At 35.6% G+C, this 27,414-nt stretch overlaps 1 protein-coding gene across 1 annotated transcript in view; it reads right to left on the reverse strand.

Annotated features, from left to right (window-relative positions):
* Positions 1–27,414, reverse strand: part of LOC131847417 (liprin-alpha-1) — a 237,608-nt gene that overhangs the window by 20,325 nt on the left and 189,869 nt on the right. The window contains exons 3-15 of the mRNA XM_059196997.1: positions 26,976–27,140; positions 26,378–26,452; positions 25,778–25,879; positions 21,391–21,462; positions 14,775–14,942; positions 13,834–13,953; positions 11,441–11,578; positions 8,028–8,197; positions 7,163–7,319; positions 6,401–6,520; positions 5,302–5,385; positions 4,612–4,770; positions 552–689 (exon numbers count right to left, since the gene is read on the reverse strand). Coding sequence (XP_059052980.1) covers positions 552–689; positions 4,612–4,770; positions 5,302–5,385; positions 6,401–6,520; positions 7,163–7,319; positions 8,028–8,197; positions 11,441–11,578; positions 13,834–13,953; positions 14,775–14,942; positions 21,391–21,462; positions 25,778–25,879; positions 26,378–26,452; positions 26,976–27,140 — 1,668 coding nt within the window. The remainder of the gene's footprint in view (positions 1–551; positions 690–4,611; positions 4,771–5,301; positions 5,386–6,400; positions 6,521–7,162; positions 7,320–8,027; positions 8,198–11,440; positions 11,579–13,833; positions 13,954–14,774; positions 14,943–21,390; positions 21,463–25,777; positions 25,880–26,377; positions 26,453–26,975; positions 27,141–27,414) is intronic.

Consider the following 27,414-nt stretch of genomic DNA (forward strand, 5'->3'; position numbering starts at 1 on the left):
TGATTACCGCCGCCCATGAGCACCCGCAACACCAGGGGAATTGCAAGTACGTTGTCGGTCTTTTAAAAAAGGAATAAGCTCTTTTCTTGAAGGTTTCAATATCGTATCGGTTCGGAAATACCATTGCTGGAAGGTGATTCCACAATGTGGTTGTGCGAGGCAAAAAGTTTCTAGAAAACCCTACTGTTAAGAGTATTCTGTCACTTTCTTACAAATGAAGAAAATCGTTTGAGAGAAAAGGACGATCCTCTCATTCATAATCACTAGTACATCCAATATATCCATTTCAACTATCAAGACTAAGTATTCTGTCACTTTCTTACAATTGAAGAAAATCGTTTGAGAGAAAAGGACGAAATGGTTCAATAACCAAATTTATTTGTCGTCCTATTCTAATACTGTCGTTCGTAGCCGGCCTTTACGGCTTTACCGGACGAGAACTAAAAACTAAAATAACATAACTAGTTAAAACTTAAACAAAATATATTATAGAGTCGGTATGAGGGTACCGTCCGTACCGAGGGTATCTCCTGTAGGTATACTGTACTGACCGTGTGGTACTTGTGGTGCGGCGCGAGGTGCGGGTGCTGGTGGTGGTGGTGCAGCGGCAGCGGCCGGGACGGCGACGCGGCCAGCGGCGGGGACTCCCCGCGCCGCGATACCACGTTCATGTGCTCGTAGCTGCCCACCTGGCCCGCCACCGGGGACGCACCCACGCCCTCGTTGTTAGTACATATATATGCTGTACCGTCACCGGAAGCTGACGGCATCGATCGACAATACCAATAGATTCAACCGGTCGAAGCAATCATTTCAATCAAGTAACTTATCCAGCGTAAACCGTTAGCGCATGTGGGTGTACCATTCTATTATTATAACGTATCCAGCGTAAACCGTTAGCGCTGGCGGGTGTACAATTCCATTTTCATCCATTAAAAAATTTAGATTGAAGCATTCAAATTATTTCAATTCAATAATGTATCTAGAGGAAACCGTTAGCGCATGTGGGTATCCCCCCCCCCCCTCCTCTCTATTATCATCTAGTAAAAAAAGTCCGACTTCAATCTGAGTATTAAATTGATACGGTGAGTAGAAAAATATGAGTTGAAAAAAATCTAGAACCATTTTATTATTATAACGTATCTAGAGTAAACCGTTAGCGCTGGCGGGTGTACCATTCCATCTTCATCCATTAAAAAAGTTAAATTTAAGCATTCAAATTATTTCGGTTAAATAATGTATCTAGAGTAAACCGTTAGCGCATATGGGTGTACCACTCCATTATCAACCATTAAACAAATTAGATCGACGCATTCAAATTATTTAAATTAAATAATGTACCTAGAGTAAACCGTTAGCGCTGGCGGGTGTACAATTCCATTTTCATCCATTAAAAAAGTTAAATTTAAGCATTCAATTTATTTCGATTAAATAATGTATCTGGAATTCTAGAGTAAACCATTAGCGCATGTGGGTGTACCATTCCATTCCATTAAAAAAAGTCCGATCTGAGTATTAAAATGATACGATGAATAGAAAAATATATCGATACAAACAAATCTGAGTTTTATTATTATGTAATTAAGATTCAAATTATGTTGTCTATTATTTAATCATTATTCTTTAGATTACTTATTACAAATACAAATTCTGGGTTAAAAATCAATACAAAAAATATCATGATTGAAAATGTAAATGCGCTTCCCACATTCCACCAATAGAGCGCCATCTTCAGTATTACATTGCTATTAAATAGCAAAATTCAATACAAATACCATATGACCTATTTGATATTGTTGATCGAATGTTAAGTTAACATAAGTTAGATTAAGCTAATAAGAAGCTCGGCGACAGGACATATAATTTAGACTAATGCTATATAAAACTTATTACACTATCAGAAAATGTTAGTTATATATAAAATAGTTTCAAAATTCATTAAAGTGGACTCTACGATATGGTCAGGGTTTTAATATACAAGTATACTCGAAAGCCAAGGACAGTATGTCTTTTAGGAGTCAATATTTACTTATTGTTACTATTTATTTATTTATAGAATAGAATAGAAAATCATTTATTCAAATAAACTTAATTTAAACATTTTTTGAATAGTCAACATTTTTTTAAATCTACCGCTTATTCGGAAAGCTGTCTCATCACAAGAAGAATAAGCAAGAAACTTGTGTGTTGCTTTTTTAAACAATCCTTGTAAGTTCACATTTTACAAGTCGAAACGTGTGAATACAAACTACCAACCAGCACTAATTTATTTAGGCTCAAATATAAAAACACAATAAGATTAAATCAGTCGTAGTGATAAGAGCAGACCAGTCCCTACAAGCAGCACTCGTTCACGAGTATGACGGATGAGCCAGCCATCACTGCGCTCGACCATATTTTAGGGAGCCCAATGACCCGACCCACCACGCCGCCACATGTCTGGACATTTTAGTGAGCATGACTACTCATTCCACTCGACCACGTCACAGCTACAAAAATTACTATATGGTAGTTACAGTATTCGCACTTTACATGAGGATGCATGCGGCAATCAATACAAAAGCCGCTACGCTATCATATATCAAGAAATGAATGAATCAATGAATCCTTATAAATGTGAAATTAAGGATGTTTGTTACGCTTTCACGCAAAAACTACCGAACTGATCAACATGAAATTATCTACACATGTTCTTGGAGGTAATTTTGTATTTAAAAAAAAAACAAATAATTTTATAAACAAAAAAAAAATCATCATTTTGCTACTTCAGCGCCATCTAGCGGCCAGTAATAAGTTATGCGAGCGAAGCCGCGGGTAAAAGCTAGTATACAATAAATTTACGTGTAATAAATTAACAATAAACACATGAACTCTGTTTGTAGACTGTAGCAATTTCGTAGATGACTTTCCATATTTTAGTCTGTCAGTTTGTTAGGACGAAATGAAATTTTATATTTAAATTTCAGTTGTTCTGTAAGAGATTGCTTTCAGCTATTAGGCCGCCTTTTGTTTGCGTCTTTCTTTTTTTATTTCTCTTTTGTAATTATATGTTTCTTTTATGCATAATAAAGAGTTTTATTATTATTATTATTAAACACTGCTTAGCTTACACGCGCCGAGGTATGAACGAGTCCAGAACATCACAATTTCAATCTATATTGAAATTGTGATATTCTGGACTCCTTCATACCTCTATTGATCTATCTTTATTTAACACCTATTTATTGTGCGCCTAAATGTCAAATTCAGATTTGTAAATATAATTTCTACAAAAATAGGCACAGTGAAAGTAAATAAGATGTCATAGGAATATCCAAAGACGTAAGTAAAAGGATGTAAAAAATATATTAATTTTAAGCGCTGATAATGTTATCTGATTGAGCAGAGATTAAGTGCATAGCGGTTTCTATGTCGATTGTCGCATGCCTAATCCAAGAAGCAGCAAAAAGAGCAACACACAAGTTTCTTGCTTATTCTTCTTGTGATGAGTCTGCATTCCGAATAAGCGGTAGAATAAAAATAACTTGACTATTCAAAAGTGCTTACATTAAGTTTATTTGAATAAAGATTATTTCTATTTCAATTCTATTCATGTTATATGCAACCTGTGACGTTTCAATTAAAACTGTCCAACTACTATTAGTTGGACAGTTTTAATTGAAATATTGATTTCATATTTAATCTACAAAACACTAACTATATTCTTTTGGTAACTGATGATTTCCGTTACGACTTGAGATACATTCGTTCTAGCATCGAACTTAACTTAATATTGGGAATAAATGTTTTATCTATCTATTTATTACTAAATTGATCCCTTAACTAAGCAAATTTATCAAATACATTTGTTTTCCAGCTGCTTGGAATTTATAAAATACTATCATTGGCTTTCGGTTTTGTTATATCTTTTACAATTCAACCCTGTATATAAAATAGATGCACACAGCTACACAGTGTTCGTTAAATATATTATAAAATTAGGTATTACTTTGCGGATGTACATTTCATTTAATAGATTTACATTATTTTGTTTAATTCCGCTGCCATTAGCATGTTTGAGACCACAAATATTTTGTGCGGAAACCTGACCACCGCTACTGGAAGTCTTACGACCTTCTTCATTAGTCATTAAACTGGAAGTCTTACGACCTTCTCCACTAGTCATTAAACTGGAAGTCTTACGACATTCTCCACTAGTTATCAAATTCCGACTGGCATCATATTTAGAGTAGTACTGGTACCGAATAGCCAACGCTAGGCTTCCAAGCTACATACGAACTCTATATGGCTAATGTTGCCTCGTTCAGAGGCGAAACACGTGTCGCAATATGAGTGTAGATCTAATAACAGTCGGAAATTGATCACCAATGGAGAAGGTCGTAACGCTTCCAGTAGAGGTGGTCAGGTTTCCGCACTGAATATTTGTAGTCTCACACATGCTAATGGCAGCGGAAGTAAACAAAATAATGTTAACCATAGGTAATAAAGTGTTTATTGTTTAAAAACATTACTGTTGGAACTGTGTGCAGGTGTTATAAAATAATATATATATAAGATAAACAATTCCACTGAGCAGTTACAAGTAAGTCAAATGATTCCTCCAGTACATACCCTGGACTCCAGCTCTTCGGCCCTCGCTTCCGTGCTCTGTTTCTCTTCCTGTATGAGCCTGATCTCTGTATTGATGGCGTCCAGCTGTTCTTGCAGCATCAGCGCCAGCGCTGCGGCGTCTGTATGCCCTCCTTCCACGCCGCCTTCAGATTCATCGTTCTGCAAAGTTAATTGTCAAATGTGGGTTTTTGATTTAGAGTGAAATTTTTGAGTGGCGACAATTGAATTCTGAGGAATTGTTCGGATTAATACCAGCTGAGTTTCACCACCGGCCAGAAGCTTAAATACCATCCTGATCATCTGGATGAATGGCGATCCTCCACAGTGCGGTTTTCTAGAAACTTTTTGCCACGCACAACCTATTGTGGAATCAAGTTCCCGCAATGGTATTTCCGAACCGATACTGTATTGAAACCTTCAAGAAAAGCTTATTCCTTTTAAAAGGCCGACAACGCACTTGCAATTCCCCTGGTGTTGCGGGTGCTCATGGGCGGCGGTAATCACTTACCATCAGGTGAGCCATGTGCTCGTTTGTCCCCTGTTGTACCATGTCATAAAAAAACTACCAAAGTTATGACATAATAAGAATAAATATCCATAATCAGTCAAATGTTTATATATAATTTACACTCGACGTTGTCTGAAGGTAGCTAATACAGATGAGTGTATGATATATGACATGTAGCATACCTCTGCGTCGCTGGACACATCGAACGGCGTTTGTACGTTTGCCAACACGTGCGCCTGCTGAAGTTTCTCCCACGACCCATCCAACTGCAACATATATTGCATTATCATCATCATCATCATCATCATCACCAATCCACTGCAATCCAATACTGGACATAGGCTGTGGAATACAGGCCACTTATTTAGTCTACGATCTAATTTATAAGCTTTTATTTCAAATATCAAATTTGATTCTAAATTGTCACTACATTCTATTGTTCCTTTAGGTTTCCTTTAGAAATGAAGACCATATCTTAAGGAAGGTGTTACATATGAATGTGGATGGTTATAAGGGTAGAGGAAGGCTGAAAAAGAGATGGATGGACTGTGTGAAAGATGATAGCACAAGAAAGGAAGTAAATAACGAGATGACTGCGAACAGGGATGAATGGAAGAGAAAAACATATCACACCGACCACAAATATATGGGGTAAGGAAGAAGCAGATAATTATGACTCTATTGTTCCTTTTGGTTTCCCTTACTGGTCCTAGTTAGTAGTGTTTCTTTGTAATATATTATTATATATACAATATATATATAGATATATATATCTCCTACAATTCCTTGGTTTTCTTTATCACGTCACGCCACTGGGCACGATCTTTAGCCCTTCTCTTTCATTTATTGCCGAGGCAGAGGTCAAAAATTGAGTTAATGCACTCAATTTTTGACCTCTGCCTCGGCAATAAATGTAAGTTATACCTATAGGTATATATATATATATATATAATAATGAATTGCTGTTCATTAGTCTCGCTAAAACTCAAGAACGGCTGAACCGATTTGGCTAATTTTAGTATTGAAATATTCGTTGTAGTCTAGGGAAGGTTTAAACGATGATAAAATATGAAGAAATTGTATGTAAAATAGTAAAAACAACAATTAATCTTTTTCCATACAAACGGCTGATACCTGTCAAACAGGGTGCGTTCAGAAATTTATTGCGTAACTAAACTTCAAAAAACCTTTGACATATTTAATTTGGAGGTGGTAAGTACTTTGGGGTCTGCTGGTAAATAAAAAAAATTGTTGTAATAGTAAATGACGGTCGATGGTCACCTTGGGCTGGAAGGTGTTCTGCTGGGGCGGCTGCATGTTGGCCGGAGACAGTGACCTCGTCAGCGCATCCGTCTGCTGGATGTTGAACGCGATCTCCTGCTCCAGCATCTGTCGCTTCAGCTGCACACACATTATAATAATATATAATTTTTTTTACCACATACACCACATATACCACAACCATGTATTATGGTTTTGATCCGAAAGTGTGGTAAAAAAAACCAGCAAAGCTGATAAAATGTAGTGTAAATAATAATAATAATATGGTGATAAAAGCCCGTCCTTGTGATCACTATAAAATAACCGATTGATATTGTGAAATAATAATAACCCTGGACAATTGGGTGGAAAGTGATTATTAGTGATGTGGATTGATGACTATTGCTAGCAATGTACCATGTCAGGTTGACCTTCACGCGGTTTGCATAAACCATGATGATATATTCTTGGTGAATTTATCACGATGGGCTAACTGACCTGACCTCTTGCTCGTCTTATCATCTTCCACTAGTGCCATGCTAGCGTAAACTGCACACGCATAATAATAATAATAATCCTATGGGATTTAAATGGGGATTGTTAGATGTGGACTGATGACTGTAGTTAGCAATGTACCATATGTCAGGTTGACCTCCACGCGCTTCCCCTGGAAACTGTAGTGATAAATTCTTGGTGAATTTGTAATTGACCTGACATAACGTACATTCTCATTTTAGTCCACGGTCAAGTCAAACATTAACTTCCATTTTTGGCAACACGCACCTGCTCGGTTTCCATGCGCCATTTGGCGAGCTCCTTCAGTATGTCTTGTTTCTCCACCATGAGCTCGTCGGCGTACTTCCTCGTCTTCTCCAACTCTTGCGTTAGCGCGTTCTTCTCATCGAGCGCGTGCATACGCTCTTTCAGGTGCACTTGTAATCTGAAAAGCATAATATAATAAAGCTATATATACACAGGTTATTGCTATTAATGGGATACATTACACGTTGTCTCCATTTCCAGTTCCTGGTGATTTCGCATCTTATCATCCTCCAGCGTATAGAGATCCACCGTGGCAAGAGTGTGGCTCTCAAATTAGGAATAAATGAATGTTTTTCTTTACGGTATGTTATAAATAAAGTACACTCTACCTATGGCTAATGAACAAATGTGTTTTATATTCTAAATTTGTATTTAAATTTATAGTACCTATTATATTACACTCTTGTTTGTTACTTTCATTCTACTCTGTTATGTCAGTAGTATATCCTAATATAATTTTTTCTCCGTATATCAAATCCTTTTCTTTTTTTTACCCGTACAAATATAATAAAATACAACAAGAGTCACGGCTACCTTTTACCTTCACACCGCTCCGCATCGACAGGGACTTCATCTCTACACGCTGAGACCTAAGTGATCTCGGACAGTGCAGTTTCAGAGTAGTTTCCTCCTGCGTACACTTAGATTGTGGAATGAACTACTTACCGAGGTTTTCTCACGAGACTACAGCATGTGGTTAGGGTATATTTAGATTTCTCAAGATTGCTAACACGTGCCACCTCTGGTGTCTCAAGCGTCCATAGGCTACGGTAACCGTTTACCATCAGATGGGCCGTATGCTACTTGCCAACATTCCAATTGTTACCTGTCGTTGGATTCCGAGAGCAGCTTGTCGACGGTGGCCGACAGCCTGGTGTTGTGCTCCTCGTTCATCCGCAGCCGCTGGTTGAGTCTCATCAGCTCCGCATTCTTCTCCTCCACGTTGGCCTCCAGCCGCTGGATGCGGTCCTCTGCGGACCCGTGCCGCTCCTGGGCCTGTGATCACCATTCCATCATCACTATCTTATCACCTCACACAGTTAGCACATGTTCGATGGGTGATTGTTATTATAAAACACGTAGCATTAATTGAAAAAAATAAAAAAAAAATTACTCAGAACTTTTCAGTATCAATACAAACAAAAGAAAGTTAAATCAAAATAAGTCGTATATATAATTAAACTCAGTTTAACATATATATAATATAAAATAGATATAAAATAAACATATTTTAATAACATATACTCAAATAGCTCCACTCAGCTTATGTATGTTCTATGTAAACATACCACTAGTTTTCAAAGGCACCAAAACGAAAAAAAGGAGAAAAAAGAAAAAAAAGACAAATAGTAAAGGCGATGACGAAATATCACATTGTTTATGAACAGCATTACATATTATTTAACCGGAAAATGCTACATGCTACAGAATAGCAGAGGGCATGGACTCACAGCCTCCTTTGAGTTGTGGACCGTTTGGTCTTGAATCTTTACATAGTATAAAATGAAGTTGCTTCCGCTTTCTGTTCGCTTATATCTACTAAACTACGCAACGGATTTTAATGCAGTCATTAGCAATAGACAGAGTGATTTAAGAGGAAGGTTTATATGTATAATACATGTACACCCATGCCAAGCCATGAAGCCGAGGTACGTAGCTAGTTTTATTATTTTAGACAAATTGAGATGAACATTATTATTATTTTACTGCGTCAATAGTACCTAATGCATTGCCATTCGAGAGGCCTAAGATGATATAACTCCAATACCCTGTAATTCCATTGCCTTATTGTCACCTTTCAATGATTAAAATGCAGTTTAAGAAGCAAGTTGCTTCTTAGTTTAAATAGATGAGGCTGAAGTACCAAACAGAAATCTTTGCAGAACATATACCTCAATTCTTATTTTATCATCATAGATGAGGCTGAAGTACCCATACACATATCTTTGCAGAAGATGTATCTCGACTTTTTATTTTATCATCGCACAGAGATTGTTCTGGTGTTTCACGTATATAAATTATCCGTTGTATGCAATTTTCTTAGTAATTGTAATTTTTGAGTGGCTTGGGCTACCACTAGGTTTTTAGACCTGAATACCAACGACCTGCAGAGATCTGTGCAGGCCCTTTTTCAGAGTTCCCTGCCTGGATCAGTCAGGGACAAGAATTAAAGGATACTAGGAGGGATGGTTTTTATCTCCTCAGGCAAGATTATACTTTCCAAATGACATTTCATTTATGTATAACTGGTCAGAGTTCGCTGCCTACACTCGTCAGGGACAAGATTGAAGGATATTCTTAGGAGCGATGGTTTTTATCTCCTCAGGAAAGATTATACTTTCCAAATGACATTTCGTTTATGCATGAGTGGTCAGAGTTCGTTGCCTAGGTTCGACAGAGACAAGATTGAAGGATATTCTTAGGAGCGATGGTTTTTATCTCCTCAGGATATAGTGTATACTTTCCAAAGGAGTCATTTCATTACGCATGAGAGGGCTACAACCACATAGGATGTGTAAAGGCGTTTCCTCTTCCACTTGGGAAAAATTGCACTTTATTAGTAACTTAACTATATGTAAGGTTAATTAATATTAAGCACACAAGCTTAGGATTTCTACAGGGGTATTATAAACAACACATAGCGGGAGGTCACCAAGCTAAATCTACAATAAAACCTAAAAACAAATATGTTTAGATATATATAAGTAATATATACATATAAATAAAATTGGAGTGTCTGTTTGTAATATTGAAATAACCGTTTTTTACTACATGCATATGAATATAAATACGGTACACACACCAAACTAACATTTATTACAATTTTTGTCTGTCTGTCGGTCTGTTTGTTCCGGCTAATCTCTGAAATGGCTGGACCGATTTTGACGGGACTTTTTTTGGCAGGTAGCTGATGTAATAAGGGGTAACTTAGGCTGCTTTTATTTTAGAAATATAAAGTTAAATTCCACGCGGACGGAGACGCAGGAACAGCTAGACTTTAATAAAAAAAAACAGTTTGTTCATGTATAATATATTAATTACTATTTATATTATTATAAAATACCTACTCTGCAAAAATAGGGCATGCAAAGTGGCCTAACGGGGCTTTTAGTGGATAAGAACCCCACTGTCCCATCCACATCCACATCCCTCTGATGCAACATTTTCAGTATTTAACAGATTCAGTATGCAACAGGTTCTATAGTGTCGGATAGGTTGAAAAGCTTCTCATGTAATGCGTAGAAATGAATATCATATTTTAAAGAAAGAATTAAATATGAGTAAGTAAGGTAGAGGAAGGCCAAAAAAGAGATGGATGGACTGTGTGAAGGATGATATGATAAGAAAAGGAGTGAGTAACGAGATGACTGCGAACAGGAATGGTTGAAATTTTAATTTAATTTAGTTGTAGTTATACAATCGGCTTGGAAACAGCAATTGTTTTTTGAAAGTTTGTCCCGATACTTTCCAACAGTATGATAACTTAAGAGAACGACATCCGAAAGTACGAGAACACACAATGCATTTAGTTGCGAACGCGAATAGGTTAATATAGCATCTATTGTATTTATTATATGTGGTGGGCAGGGTCCCTAATATATGGTCGAGCGCAGTGATTGCAGTGCAGTGATGGCTGGCTCATCCGTCATACTCGTGAACGAGTGCTACTTGTGGGGACTGCTCTAATCACTACGAGTGATTTACTCTTATTTAGTTGCTCAACCAGTCGGTCGTATATTTAATATTTTCTCTATTTGAATATTTAATTGAATTAGTGCTAATTAGTGGTGTGTATTCACACACTTCAATTTAAAATTGTAAAGTAACAATAAAATTATTTAAAAGAGCAACACGCAAGTTTCTTGCTTGTTCTTCTTGTGATGATATAACTTTCCGAATGAGCGGTAGATAAAAAAAATGTGATGACTATACAAAAGTGCTTCAATGTAAGTTTATTTTAATAAATGATTTTCTATTCTATTCTATTATATCTAGAATTAAATAAATACGTTCTAGAATTTAAAAAAAACCCTTAACCGACCGAGAGAACGTAAATTGCATGAATGGTGATTATAAATTAACATTTTTTTGTATCACCAGACATTTTTACGCTGAACTTTACTCAATGGCGACCTCTCGCATAAGCACACTTACTTCAAAACTATATGTCAAGACAACAAATGGGTAAGCGAAAGCATGATCTAATTAATATTAGTAATAAGTATGAAAAGTAGTTACCATTGTACCAACCTGGTTCAGGGCTTCCATCCGGGCCCTGAGCTGCTCCTCCATTTCGGGAAGCGAGGACATCTGCGCCAACTTCTGCGTGGACAGCTCCAACTTCTCTTCTATTGCTGCGATCTTCTCCTCTTGGAGCTGTCGAGAATGCGTATTTACAATGTCATGCTTGAGCGAATGAAGTTCAAATATTTGGCAGCGTGAATTATATAGCGTCTAGTGCCACGTGGTTTTACACGCTATTTCATTTTAATAATATCTTAGAACAAAAAGTACTCTATATTCGAACTTTGGGGTAGTCATTTGTTTATCCATACCACAGATAATATAATATTACATATCCATACACAGCACATTTTTTTAGGTTATATTTAGGTACTAAGATCTGTAGCACTGCGACCTGCATAGCATACCATTCAATTATATCAAAGTTCACTAGACCCGCCAGGGACAAGAATCGATGGATATTCTTAGGAGCGATGGTTTTTATCTCCTCAGGATAGAGTGTATATTTTACAGAGAAGATATTAGAGCGATGGTCTTTATCTCCTCAGGACAGAATGTATACTTTCCAGAGGAGATATCAGAGCGAAGGTCTTTATCTCCTCAGGACAGAATGTATACTTTCCAGAGGAGATATTAGAGCGATGGTCTTTATCTCCTCAGGACAGAGTGTATACTTTCCAGAGGAGATATTAGAGCCATGGCATTTATCTCCTCAGGACAGAGTGTTTACTTTCCAGAGGAGATATTAGAGCGAAGGTCTTTATCTCCTCAGGACAGAATGTATACTTTCCAGAGGAGGAGATGGCATTTATCTCCTCAGGACAGAGTGTATATTTTCCAGAGAAGATATTAGAGCGAAGGTCTTTATCTCCTCAGGACAGAGTGTATACTTTCCAGAGGAGATATTAGAGCCATGGCATTTATCTCCTCAGGACAGAGTGTTTACTTTCCAGAGGAGATATTAGAGCGATGGTCTTTATCTCCTCAGGACAGAGTGTATACTTTCCAGAGGAGATATTAGAGCGATGGTCTTTATCTCCTCAGGACAGAGTGTATACTTTCCAGAGGAGATATTAGAGCGATGGTCTTTATCTCCTCAGGACAGAGTGTATACTTTCCAGAGGAGATATTAGAGCCATGGCATTTATCTCCTCAGGACAGAGTGTTTACTTTCCAGAGGAGATATTAGAGCGAAGGTCTTTATCTCCTCAGGATAGAGTGTATACTTTCCAGAGGAGATATTAGAGCGAAGGTCTTTATCTCCTCAGGATAGAGTGTATACTTTCCAGAGGAGATATTAGAGCGATGATCTATATCTCCTCAGGACAGAGTGTATACTTTCCAAAGGAGATATTACGTTTATGTTTGAGTGGGCTACAACCACATAGGATGTGTAGTGGCGTTCGTTTTCTTCGCAGAGTAAATCTGCAGATTTTTGTCGAAAACCAGCACGGCGACCAAGCCTCACAGCAGTTGTCTCCATATTATGAATTGTCCGTATTATTTTTTTTTTATTAATAATGGGTTTGCGCTTGGTCTTACCTCATCTGATGGTAAATGATGGCAAGACCTAGGATGTAACGCGCTTACCCAGAAGATATCTATTCACCATAGACTTGAAGAATCCATATTATCATTACATATACTGTAACCTTCAGCTGCGCCCCGTTTGTGAATGTATATAATATTAAATACTATATTAATACTATTTATTTATGTCAACTTTGTTATTTGGCAGTTTGTATTCTTACAAAATTCTTAAAAATATAAATCTGAACAATATCTTATATATAAAATTCTCGTGTCACAGTTTTCGTTCCCATACTCCTCCGAAACGGCTTGACCGATTCTCATGAAATTTTGTGAGCGTATTGAGTAGGTCTGAGAATCGGCCAACATCTATTTTTCATCCCCCTAAATGTTAGGGGTAGTCCACCCCTAAATTTTATTTTTATATTAAGGCAAAACAACTTCTGCCGGTTTATTTATAAGTGCAACACGCAAGTTTATCGCTCAGAATGAGCGATAAAGCTTGTGATAAAGCTTGTGATGAGTCTGCGTTCTTAATGAGTGGTAGAATAAAAAAAATGTGACTATTCAAAAGTACTTAAGTTTATTTAAATAAAGATTATATTTGACAGACAGACAATTCACACAGCGCCATCTAGCCCCAAGGTAAGCTAGCTAAAGCTTGTATTATGGGTACTAGACAACTGTCATGTCAATCATACTCATGAATACAAATGCTTGTGCCGTGTGAGGAATCGATCCCGCGACCATCGAAAGTACGGCGGTGAGCTAAACCGCTAGACCACCGAGTCCATTAGTTCAGTTTAGATTATTTTTATTTCTCTCTCGATTCCATACCCTATTTTACAAGTACTCACTTTCAGTTGCGCCTGCTTGTGTTGGAGCTCCTGTTCCAACTTCTCGTTCAGGTCGTGTAACGAGGTTGACTCGCGCTGCGCATTCAGGTATCTCTTCTCAAGAGTTGCTATCCGCTCCTCCTGCAAATTCATTATACATTTATAAGACTCTTTTACATTTAGGAAGCAGGTTGTTTATTTTATAATTTACTTCTGGAGCAATAAACAGTAAACTTTATAAATATAACCAGAAGTAATAAGGCACAAAAGGCGGTCTAATCGCTTCCAAAACAACTTTGGGTAGACAAGACGTGGTGGTGGTTTAGTTTCACACTTTTCACCAGAATCTGGCATGAAAAATTAACAGTGTCTATTTGTTATCTATATAAGTATACTACGTTACGTATCAAATAATGTTTATAAAATTATTAAAGAGGGAAAAGGGAATTTTCAGTAATGTGACCCATTGCTAGCAATGTATCATGTAAGGGCGACCTCCACGCGGTTGCCCTTGGAAACCATCGTGATAAATTACTCGTAAATTTAAATTATTAACCGGGTCTTAACACGAATAATTTTATGGCAAATAAAGGTATTTACCAAAGCAAAGTTCAGTAGCATCAATAGTCAATAAGTGTACGGATACCGTGAGTGCTGTGTGTCACGAACTTAAACAATCTAGTGACGGTAGATGAAGAAAAAACTGCTGTCACCTATCTACTTTGACATCGCTGTTACTCCAGTCAGCTCGTGACCACGGCTAGTGCAACCTAGTCGAAACGTCGAGAGAGGTAAATACCTTTATTTGCCATAAAATTATTCGTGTTAAGACCCGGTTAATAATTTAAATAATGTATATTAAACACGAATGTTTAAAATTAACTACTCGTAAATTTGTCACGATAGGCGGGTGCACCGTTCTATTATCATCCACAAAAAAAACAATGAGCGATAACTCTCACCTGATCCTCTTTCTGCGCGACGTTCTCTCTCAGGTCCCGCTGCAGCTTGGCACATTCATCCTGTTTCTTCACCAGCTCCTTCTCGCCCTTGGCGAGCCTGTCTTCCAGGTCTGACACCTTATTGTTCAGCTCTGCGACTCGTCGCTGCCACGAGCTCAATTCTGCTGACTAAATAATCAAACATAACATATTTTTATAATAAATTCAATAATTAATCAGATTCATATATGCAAGATGAATAAGAATGCTTGTAGTTCTCATAAAACTTCCCCATAGTTTGCAAACATTATATTAATAAGGTGCAAACATATATATTAATAAGTGATCTATCAACGCACAGCCCAAACCACTGGAAGCTGAAAAACTTTATATTCTAAGAAAGGATTTTGATTTTACGATAAAATAGGGGATGAAACTTTGTCAATTTTAAATCAATCGGGCTGAGACTTTGCATGCATAAAGCTACTATTGGGCTGTGCGTTGATAATCTAAATATATATAGTATATATAGTATTTAGATAGAGAATTATTGCAGAATTAAATGTATTTTTAAATTATGCATAAAAATACATTAAATAAGTAAAAAAAACATCACACACATTACAAGGTATTTGACACACACATAGAATTATAGTATTTGAGAATAAAACGTTTATAATGTTCAAACTTATAATTGAAATTAATTATGGTTGAATTTCAATATGGCAACCATTTGTATATGTTATCGCAAATGAAATATTTTCACCTATACCCTGTCTGTAAAAACTTTAATCTATTGGCGATTGTTAGAAATGAGGTAGCAGATTGATCTTCACGCTGTCTCCCTGGAAACCATCATGACAAATTCCTGTTGAATTTACCAGGATGCGCTAACTGATCTGACTTCAGGCTCAATGCTCATTTATTCTGCACTGGTGCCCCGTCAGCGTAAACAGTCATCGCATGCGCGGAGTGCATCATTCTATTATCATCAATCAGAAACTAAATACATTGCATAAAGACTTTATGAAAATTACAAGCATACTTTCGTTTTAATTTAACAATTATTAAATACAATCTATGTTACAAGTCCCAAAACGGTTGTAGTGTGTTGCTAATACAGTACTTTATAAGGATCTGTTACACTATGGCAGGGCTAGCTCGAGTTGTCTATTAATAGATACCGGACGTACGCTGCTCTATGTCCGGAAACTAGTGGGCTGGCAACCGAATGGTGCGTTTCGGGAGATGGCTATCCGCTATTAGAAGTTAATTTTTTTTTTAAGAAATAGAAATAGAAATAATCTTTATTCAAATAAACTCATTACAAGCACTTTTGAATAGTCATATTTTGATTCTACCACTCATTCGGAATGCAGATTCATCACAAGAAGAATGAGCAAGAAACTTGTGTGTTGCTCTTTTTAATAGATGTTTTTTTTTATATAAATAATTACAGTGTAACAAGTAAGAGGCATGCGATAATCAACATAGAAATCGCTACGCACTCATTATTAGTGTAATCAGATAATATTGTCAGTGCTATGGATTTAAAATTTTTCTACAAAAACATTATTATCGTTAACGAATTCTTAAATTTTTATCAAATTTTCAATTTTTAATCAATTTTTTTAAAAGAAGATTGTCTAACCTACTAATAATCCATTTGATGGTAACAGACGACGGTTAATTATGAATGGTACCTCGTACATCACACCCTATTACCCCAAAGACGTTATTTATTTATGGGGGAATAATGGCTAACCTACTAATAATCCATTTGATGGTAACAGACGACGGTTAATTATGAATAGTACCTCGTACATCACACCCTACTACCCCAAAGACGTTATTTATTTATGGGGGAAGACTGGCTAACCTACTAATAATCCATTTGATGGTAACAGACGACGGTTAATAATGAATGGTACCTCGTACATCACACCCTACTACCCCAAAGACGTTATTTATTTATGGGGGAATAATGGCTAACCTACTAATAATCCATTTGATGGTAACAGACGACGGTTAATTATGAATAGTACCTCGTACATCACACCCTACTACCCCAAAGACGTTATTTATTTATGGGGGAATAATGGCTAACCTACTAATAATCCATTTGATGGTAACAGACGACGGTTAATTATGAATGGTACCTCGTACATCACACCCTACTACCCCAAAGACGTTATTTATTTATGGGGGAATAATGGCTAACCTACTAATAATCCATTTGATGATAACAGACGACGGTTAATTATGAATAGTACCTCGTACATCACACCCTACTACCCCAAAGACGTTATTTATTTATGGGGGAATAATGGCTAACCTACTAATAATCCATTTGATGGTAACAGACGACGGTTAATTATGAATAGTACCTCGTACATCACACCCTACTACCCCAAAGACGTTATTTATTTATGGGGGAATAATGGCTAACCTACTAATAATCCATTTGATGGTAACAGACGACGGTTAATTATGAATGGTACCTCGTACATCACACCCTATTACCCCAAAGACGTTATTTATTTACGGGGGAAGACTGGCTAACCTACAAATAGTCCATTTGATGGTAACAGACGACGGTTAATTATGAATGGTACCTCGTACATCACACCCTACTACCCCAAAGACGTTATTTATTTATGGGGGAATAATGGCTAACCTACTAATAATCCATTTGATGGTAACAGACGACGGTTAATTATGAATGGTACCTCGTACATCACACCCTACTACCCCAAAGACGTTATTTATTTATGGGGGAATAATGGCTAACCTACTAATAATCCATTTGATGGTAACAGACGACGGTTAATTATGAATGGTACCTCGTACATCACACCCTACTACCCCAAAGACGTTATTTATTTATGGGGGAATAATGGCTAACCTACTAATAATCCATTTGATGGTAACAGACGACGGTTAATTATGAATGGTACCTCGTACATCACACCCTACTACCCCAAAGACGTTATTTATTTATGGGGGAATAATGGCTAACCTACTAATAATCCATTTGATGGTAACAGACGACGGTTAATTATGAATAGTACCTCGTACATCACACCCTACTACCCCAAAGACGTTATTTATTTACGGGGGAAGACTGGCTAACCTACAAATAGTCCATTTGATGGTAACAGACGACGGTTAATTATGAATGGTACCTCGTACATCACACCCTACTACCCCGAAGACGTTATTTATTTATGGGGGAATAATAGCTAACCTACTAATAATCCATTTGATGGTAACAGACGACGGTTAATTATGAATGGTACCTCGTACATCACACCCTACTACCCCAAAGACGTTATTTATTTATGGGGGAATAATGGCTAACCTACTAATAATCCATTTGATGGTAACAGACGACGGTTAATTATGAATAATACATCACACCCTACTACCCCAAAGACGTTATTTATTTATGGGGGAATAATGGCTAACCTACAAATAGTGCATTTGATGGTAACAGACGACGGTTAATTATGAATGGTACCTCGTACATCACACCCTACTACCCCAAAGACGTTATTTATTTATGGGGGAATAATGGCTAACCTACTAATAATCCATTTGATGGTAACAGACGACGGTTAATTATGAATAGTACCTCGTACATCACACCCTACTACCCCAAAGACGTTATTTATTTATGGGGGAATAATGGCTAACCTACTAATACTCCATTTGATGGTAACAGACGACGGTTAATTATGAATGGTACCTCGTACATCACACCCTACTACCCCAAAGACGTTATTTATTTATGGGGGAATAATGGCTAACCTACTAATAATCCATTTGATGGTAACAGACGACGGTTAATTATGAATGGTACCTCGTACATCACACCCTACTACCCCAAAGACGTTATTTATTTATGGGGGGAGACTGGCTAACCTACTAATAATCTTTTGATGGTAACAGACGACGGTTAATTATGAATGGTACCTCGTACATCACACCCTACTACCCCAAAGACGTTATTTATTTATGGGGGAATAATGGCTAACCTACAAATAGTGCATTTGATGGTACAACTACTCGACAAAGACGTTATTTATTATGAATGGTAACCTACAAATAGTCCATTTGATGGTAACAGACGACGGTTAATTATGAATGGTACCTCGTACATCACATTTGGTAATACCCCTACTATCCCCATGCGTCACTATACTTATGGATAGAGTTAAATGCCTTTGTGTTAATAATTTAAAAGATTTTAAGTGTATTGTCTATACATATAAATAAAATTGGAGTGTCTGTTTGTAATATTGAAATAACCGTTTTTACTACCTACATATGAATATAAATTCGGTACATACACCAAAATAACATTTTTTACAATTTTTGTCTGTCTGTCTGTCGGTCTGTTTGTTCCGGCTAATCTCTGAAATGACTGGACCGACTTTGACGGGACTTTTTTGGCAGGTAGCTGATGTAATAAGGAGTTACTTAGACTACTTTTATTTTAGAAAAATAAAATAATAATCGGACAAAGTCGCCGACAAAGTTTTTTTTATATAATTCGAACACAACTTTAAAATCTAACTATTTCGTCAAATTCAAATTCAAAATTCATTTATCCATATAGGACATTTTAGCCGCTTATGAACGTAATTTTTTTTAATTTATAATAATGTGTTCCCTGAATAGAAACCCGAAATATACTGTAATAACAATTGCAACAGCATGTAGATTAACAATATTTTAAACTAAGTATAAAAGTAAATTCTCTGAACAAAATCCTGAAACATACTGTATTAACAACTGCAACACCCTGTAGATTAACATTAAACCAATACCAATGGATCATTAGTGATGTGACATGTTTACTAGTGAGTCGATCGATGAGTGTTAGTGTGTTATGACATCTGTTGTTACGTGGAGTTAGTGTAATGTATTTAAGCATGCTTTTAAACTATCTAATGTTATTGCAATCAAAAATATATCAACACCTAATGGTTTCTTGGTTTAAATTTGAATAGAAACAAATGAATCAATCAGTGTTATTTGCTGAATATATATATATATATATATCTCTTTTATTCTATATTTGCATTTATATATGTATACATTTTAATAACCAAATCTTGTTGATATATTTACGATTATGTAAAATACAATGCTATTTTGTCCAGCCGTGTTATTGTCGTTATATAAGCTGTATGATCTATTTTTCTTTGCGTAGGTGGGTTTATTTTAGCTACACAATTGTCTATGCTGCTACCGACTTCAAAATAAAATGTACAATGCGATGGTGACACGAACGTGCAATGGCATCCTGGGCCTGATCAGTTCTCTTACCGCGGTCAGTATGTGGCGTTTCGTCCCAAAATGAATGGACGGTTGAACGATACGAAATTGAAAAAACAAGCTTTCGTGGTACGGTTTTGTTATGTATGGTGATGGGACAGACTAGAAAGTTTATAATCATAGAGTTAGTGTCATTTTTCAAGTACTTAAGTGTTTTTACTTACTAAAGTAAATATAATATTCATTGTCGTCTGGAAATTTATTTTTATGTGTGTATATTCGCACGTTTTGCCTATAAAAAACAGGTGGTTGAGATATAAATTTAAATAAATGTACTTTTTAGTAATGTATCTGTAATATTTTATGTTTATTGTATTGTTAGTTAACAAAAAAATATACTCATTTACAAAATTGTTTTTAAATATTTCTATTCGAAATGCAATACAGATGTATACTATATAAAAATATTCGGAAAATATTCTATAACAAGAAACTATTTTCCGCCAATTTTTGCGAAGTCCCAGCTCTATAAGATAGTATCTTTGCCTTTCAATAGAAGACATAATAAAGAAAAAAAAATAATATGTCATCTTTTAGCCGCCAATATTTTTGCGAGGTTATATTACATAGTCTGCCATCACACATGACCCAATGCAAGTTCACAATGCGTGTACGTACTGTAGCTACAGTTAACGTCGAATCATTTAGGCGACCGTGTTAAAAAAAATCACATTATGCAAGGTTATAACTGTACGTACTGTAGAACAAAAATAACAGTCATCTTTTTGCCAATATTTCTCGTTATATAACATTTTAATCTTTGACCGAACGCAAGTTCACAATGCGTGTACGTACTGCAGCTACAGTCGTAGTCTAACCTGTTTGTCGACCGTGTTTAAAAAAATAACGTGACATTTAATTCCCGCCAATTTTTGAGAAGTTATATCTCTATAAGAAAATACTTTTGCCTTTCTATAGCATATATAGTAGTAATGAAAAAAAAATAACATGTATAGTGCGTTATATAAATGCATATATAGTAGTAATGAAAAAAAAATAAATGTCATCTTTTTCTCGCCAATTTTTGCAAGGTATATAACTCTATAAGGAACGTAGTTCACAATGCGTGTTTGCCTTTCCACCTGTTTGTTAAAAAAAATAACGTGACATTTAATTCCCGCCAATTTTTGAGAAGTTATATCTCTAATAAAGCATATATAAAATAACATGTCATCTTTTTCCCGCCAATATTTCTGCGAGGTTATATAACATTTTATAGTCTGCCCACCACAATACATGACCGAACGCAGGTTTACAATGCGTGTACGTACTGTAGCTACAGTTGTAGTCTAACCTGTTTGGCGACCGTGTTATGTAGCTCTGTGATTCGCTTGCTTGTGTCCGAGTCGCCGTTAACACTATTCTCCTGTGTTCACCATCAAACAAAAATTATAACTTAAATAACTAACACACTAATATTTTTCTTTACACATCCTCTTTCATGCACACACGCACACACAAACTATTACTACAACTTAAAAATTGTTTAACTTTACCTCACAAACAGATATAATCTTTTTTAAGAAGTATAAAAACCTTATTTTTAGTACACATTAGACGCGAAAGTTTTATTATTCACATGTACTAAAACTTAGTACACATTAGACGCGAAAGTTTTATTATTCACATGTACTAAAACTTAGTACACATTATTAATATATTTAAACGGGTTATAATACGAATAATTTTATTGTAAACTAGCTGTTCCCGCGACTTCGTCCGCGTGGAATTTTACTTTATTTTTCTAAAATAAAAGTAGCCCAAGTTACTGTTTATTACATCAGCTACCTGCCAAAAAAATCCCATTGAAATCGGTCCAGCCATTTCAGAGATTAGCCGGAACAAACTGACAGACAGTCTGACAGACAAAAATTGTAAAAAATGTTATTTTGGTGTTTGTACTGTATTTATATTCATATGCATGTAGTAAAATCGGTTATTTCAATATTACAAACAGACACTACAATTTTATTTATATGTATAGATGTATAGATAAAAGTAAATAAGGAGAGAGGTAAATACTGATATTCACCATAAATTTATTCGTATTAAATTCCGTTTATTTACATTAATAAAGTATGATATAGTACCGTAAGGTCCCGGACAGAGCCTGGACATCTGTAGTACAGGTTTCGATCCAGTTCAGATTCAAAACTCTCATAAGAAGTAACTTAAAATTTTAAAAATAACTTAATTTTCATTGTAATGTTCTTTCTGAGTAGTAAAGTAAATATTAATAGCATTAATTTCTAATTAAAATCACGTATTTAAATTTCTAAATATCTTTTCATATGTTTAGGTAGATATTATGCGAGTGTTTTACTCAATTTTTGTTTTTCTACCGCAACCGTTTCGAGTTCCAATTACACTATACGTTTGCAACAGTCATCAACAGTGTTGCCAGGTCTAATAAAGACTGCTTTTTTTTTTATTTAATATTTTACGGCTCTGGATACAAGTCCTTTTTAGCCCAACATAAAATACAAAACCTTAAAAAAATTTATAATTTCTTCCCAGTGTTGGAAATATAATAAGGTTACCATATAAAAATTATTGTTAAAAATTATAAATCGGTATTATATTATTTATATATAAATATAACCGGTCAAGTAAGAACTGGATGCAAATCTATTGATTTTTAGCAAATTCAAGTAACACCGTTCATGATCAATAAAAAACCGATTACAAATGATCGTGTAATAAACCATTATATTCCAAAAGAAAAGAAAAAAACCTTCATATTGCAGTTTGACGGCTACATACAATAAAGAACTGTGCGAAAGAGAGGCATAATTACAATAAATTTACAAGCGTGCAATATCCAATAAACCAACTATGAGTAGAGTTTCATTAAAAAAAATGAGGTACTTTCGTTATCATAAAAAAATTGAGTAAAACCATCGTAAACTAGACAAAACAAACTTGCCACAATCAACATCCATTCACTAAGCATCTAATACAAACATCAGCTGCTTAATTACCTAACATAGTTGCTAACAACTCACGATTGTAACAGATTATTGGTTTGCGATTATGTATAAATAATTTGACAGTTACAATCGAAATCATTTGGTTATTTTTAAATTTTTGTTTTTTTAATGATTATTTATATCGACAAGCCTACTCGAAATATCAAGAGAGGTGAGAGAAGTAAATATCTTTATTTTTATATAGTATAAATGAAAGCTTCCGCTGTCTGTTCGCTTGAATCTTTTAAACTATTTACGGATTTGAATGCAGTTTTTAGCAATTGATAGAGTGATTTAAGAGGAAGGTTTTTATGTATAATATGTGTGCACCCGTGCGAAGCCGGGGCGGCTCGTAGTAGTAGCTAGTTTACTATAAAACTAAATCATATGCTTAACAAATGAAACTGTGGAATGTTCAATACATAATCGCAAAAGTATAAATTTTTATTTGTTTCAAATAGAAATTGTTAGCAACTATATTAAATAGATAGTTAAGCCCAGTTCAAATATCGTTTGAGTCGGTTGTGTGAGTTTTGAAAGGTAGTTGTGTACTTAGTCGAAATGTACAAAGTTTCAGTTACAAACATACAAAAATCACTTCATAGAATCCCAAACTTATTATGCTGTATTATAATGATATCAAACATATGACAATCTTATCTTCTTATACCTTCGTACTATTGTTAGCAATAAATTGATTAATTATTATGAATATTGAAACATGTTGAAGTTAATATTATTCGAGAATTGTAGAAGTGACCCGTAAGTTTTTACATTATTCAAGCTTTCTAGAAGTGACTCGTATGTCTTTATATCCTACGTATTAACTGCTGATCATGTCCAGTTTAGCTACAACATTACTTAGTTTAAAATTACTTGAGCCTTTATTACGTAAGACAGTTGCAATTGTTTCTTACGTAAAACCATTGAAATTGTAATCATATATAACAACCACAAGTTCCAATTACAAACCTTACCATTTGTATTTTTAACTGCGACATAATCGATGCAGTAACACAAATGTACAATATTCATTAGTTTCAAATAAGAAACAATTGCAACTGTTACATAATCAGACTCGAGATTATTTTAGAGTAAGAAATCTTGTAGTGGTTTCAACGTGACAATATTTATTTACAAAATAGAATCCAATAAATTAAACTTTAGATTTTGACTTTTGACTTTAAATTTAGATGCATTAGACGTAAAAAGATTTAGACTCAATTCTCAAACACCTTTTATATATAACTTCAAACATGTAATAAACATATGTTATCTATGAAACTGTTTTGTCCTTATCTTTCAAGTTGATTTCATAATTTGTAAAAAAGTGACACCAAGAACAAAAATAGATTTGTACGTTTTAATTTTAATGAATAAGCGAGGTAAACTATATTGCTTTGTAGAAAAAAAAAATACTAAAAAATAAACAATCTAAGGCGTTTTGATTTAATAATTAAAAGAGTTTGAAGAAGGTTTTAATTTTAACAAAAAGAACACAAACTCTATACATAAACATAATAAACGTGTAGAATCTACACCGTTTCAACACGTGTGTTGCCATCCTCGAAATTTGTCAAAATATTTATTTTATCGCAATATAAGAAACATTCACCGCCCATGTGTTGCCATCCTCGAAAAATGTGATATTATTTTATCGTAATAAAAGAAATATTTCTTTTTTATCTTTATCCTGTGCGATGGGCTGTAACGTATGATGTGTTTGTTACAAGTACCGAAGATCGTATCAAGCGTGCTTCTGACTCAATGAAGGACGCGTTTATCCCGAACCGTGATAAATGTTCTTTCAATATATCTCAAGACCGTTTTCAGGACGTCTATGGCCGAATACTATCTAGTACTCAAAACGATAATGCTTTTGATAAGACTAATATTACCTATATTAGAAATATCCGATATTGATTATAGTTGGTACTATAAACCGGATAAATTATAAAAAAAAAACACTAGACTATTAATAACTCTTTTCCTTACAGTCAGCTATATTATCAACCATAAATATTTTTTTTTTTCCATATTCGTCCATCTCCTTTTCAGTGATGGAACAGGCAAATATACTTAGACCGTACAGCCTAGTCTACTTTTAAACTTTTTCATATTTGAACAAGTGATGAGGCCAAAGGCCAATTCTTATGTATGTTTATTTATTATGTATTGGCTTAACTTTATTATTTGTCACTTTCTTTCAAATAGAAAAACCAACACGAGAGAAAGGAACACAACCGTTAAATTGCCCAAATATGTTCACTAGACGTTTTAGATGGGCATATTCACTACGACATAGAAATACCAAATATACTCGAATCCTCGAAAAATACGACATTTTGACCACATTTCGTGACATCATTTCGTACAAATTATGTATGATACTTCGGTCTATGAATATCGGTCAGAATATGAGGTTAAAGAATCGGTACCCGAATATTTCACCTCGTACATGTTTGTACGAGATTTCGACCTACGAAAATCGGTCAAAATACTATAAAGTACAAAGCTAGAGTCAATTTGAGATAACATACAAATGTTTGTGTCGTGCGAGGAATCGAACCCGCGACCATCGGAAGTAAGGCGGTGTGCTAAACCGCTAGACCACCGAGGTCGTCCATTTCTTCGTCCAAGACTAAATGTTCAAAGGTTGGTAATTACATTTTTTTGTTGGCAGCCCTGTTATAAAATATACAGTTAGGTTACCTTAGTTTGCTGCTGTTCGCCGTTCTGCTCGGGCGATCCAGTCGGCACTGTGCCGTTTTCCTTCGGCTTGTCGTCCTGTCCTGACGATTTGTACTGTTGCAACTGCAAATAGTAGGTGGTATTAATAATTAGTAATGTGGACTAATAACCTCATCTCTACCATGTCAGGTTGAACTTCACGCGTGTTTAACTGCCATTTGCCAATATGGGCTAACTCACCTGACTTCATGCTCATCCTATCATCCTCCACTGGTGCCCGCCAGCGTAAACTGTTAGTGCACGCGGCTGCATGATTCCGTAACATACATAAAAATACTGCAAATAGTACATACATACGTATCCCAAAAGATAAATTAGGAGAGCAAATTTCATACAAAGTAGCAGATAACAAATAAATACAAAACTGTATTCTTATATATGTCTGCTAGTTGGCTTTGACAGCACGAGTCCAATGAAATTCGAGATAAAGATAGATTGTACAACAATTACAGCCATACACTAATCTTTCTCTTAAAAAACATTGACTCCCTTAAAGATTTTCTTAATAAAAGATTGGTACAATTTATTCTTAATAATTCACTAAACATAAGAGCCACTTACTTCTTCTTTGGTTAACGCCAATTCTTCTTCTAAAGCTGTGTTCCTTTCTAACGCCACTCGTAATCTCTCGCGGACCTGAAATGTTATCAGTAAGTAAATTAAAACCTACAATAATCATACTTTATCTTTTTATATGCCTGATTCTTTGTAGCATCCAAGGAAGGTTATTCCGTGAGACTACAGCATTGAGCCTTAAGAAACCTCAATATACCCTTATTCCAGGCATACATAGGTGGCTTTGTAAGATGTGTTTCCATTTTTAGGTTGAGATATGGTAGTGAAATAAGCATATCATCTTGTTCTTCCGAAATAGCCAGGCACGGGCGTCATGTGTGATAACGCGTTGGCAGATTTTTTTCGGTCTACTATTGCATATATATATGCGCAGGCGGATGCACCATTCTATTACCATCCATTAAAAAGAATATATATAGAGAACACCCAGACAGTTACAAACAATCATACTCATTAACACAAATGCTTGTAGCGTGCGAGGAATCGAACCTGCGACCATCACAAGTAAAGCGGTGTGCTAAACAGCTGGCCCAACGAGGCCGTCAAGTCCGTCCAATTCAAATTAGAATTTCGAACAGGTTACCTTCTCGTCGAGAGCTTTGTGATGCTCGAAGAGGCTCTTCAGCGCCTTGAGCACCTCCACCTCTGAGGAAACTCCGGACTGCGCGGCCGCCTGCCGCTTCACCACGGTCATGCGCAGCGAGCGCTCGTGCCGCGACACCAGGCATTCTAAGTGTTCTAATAGTAACTGTAAACCATACACATCTTGTTAGAACTAGAGTCAACCAGATGGATACTTAACACAAAGTTTTCAGGAAATCATATGAACAAAAGAGGTGCCAAAGTTAATTGATAATAAATTAATTATACGTGCACAGAAGAACAAAAATTGTGACCTTTACAGCTTCACCGGAGTAGGTACGAACAAAAGTCGTACCAAAGTTAATTGACTCCTATTTTTTTTTGCTGCTCCGCAGAACAAATAAGATTGTTCAGTAGACTACTTTTATACTGTTGCCGCA

The sequence above is a fragment of the Achroia grisella genome, unplaced genomic scaffold (genome assembly GCF_030625045.1).
Source record: "Achroia grisella isolate CSIRO2021 unplaced genomic scaffold, CSIRO_AGI_Agris_v1 utg534, whole genome shotgun sequence".
In the NCBI taxonomy this organism is placed as follows: Eukaryota; Metazoa; Arthropoda; class Insecta; order Lepidoptera; family Pyralidae; genus Achroia; species Achroia grisella.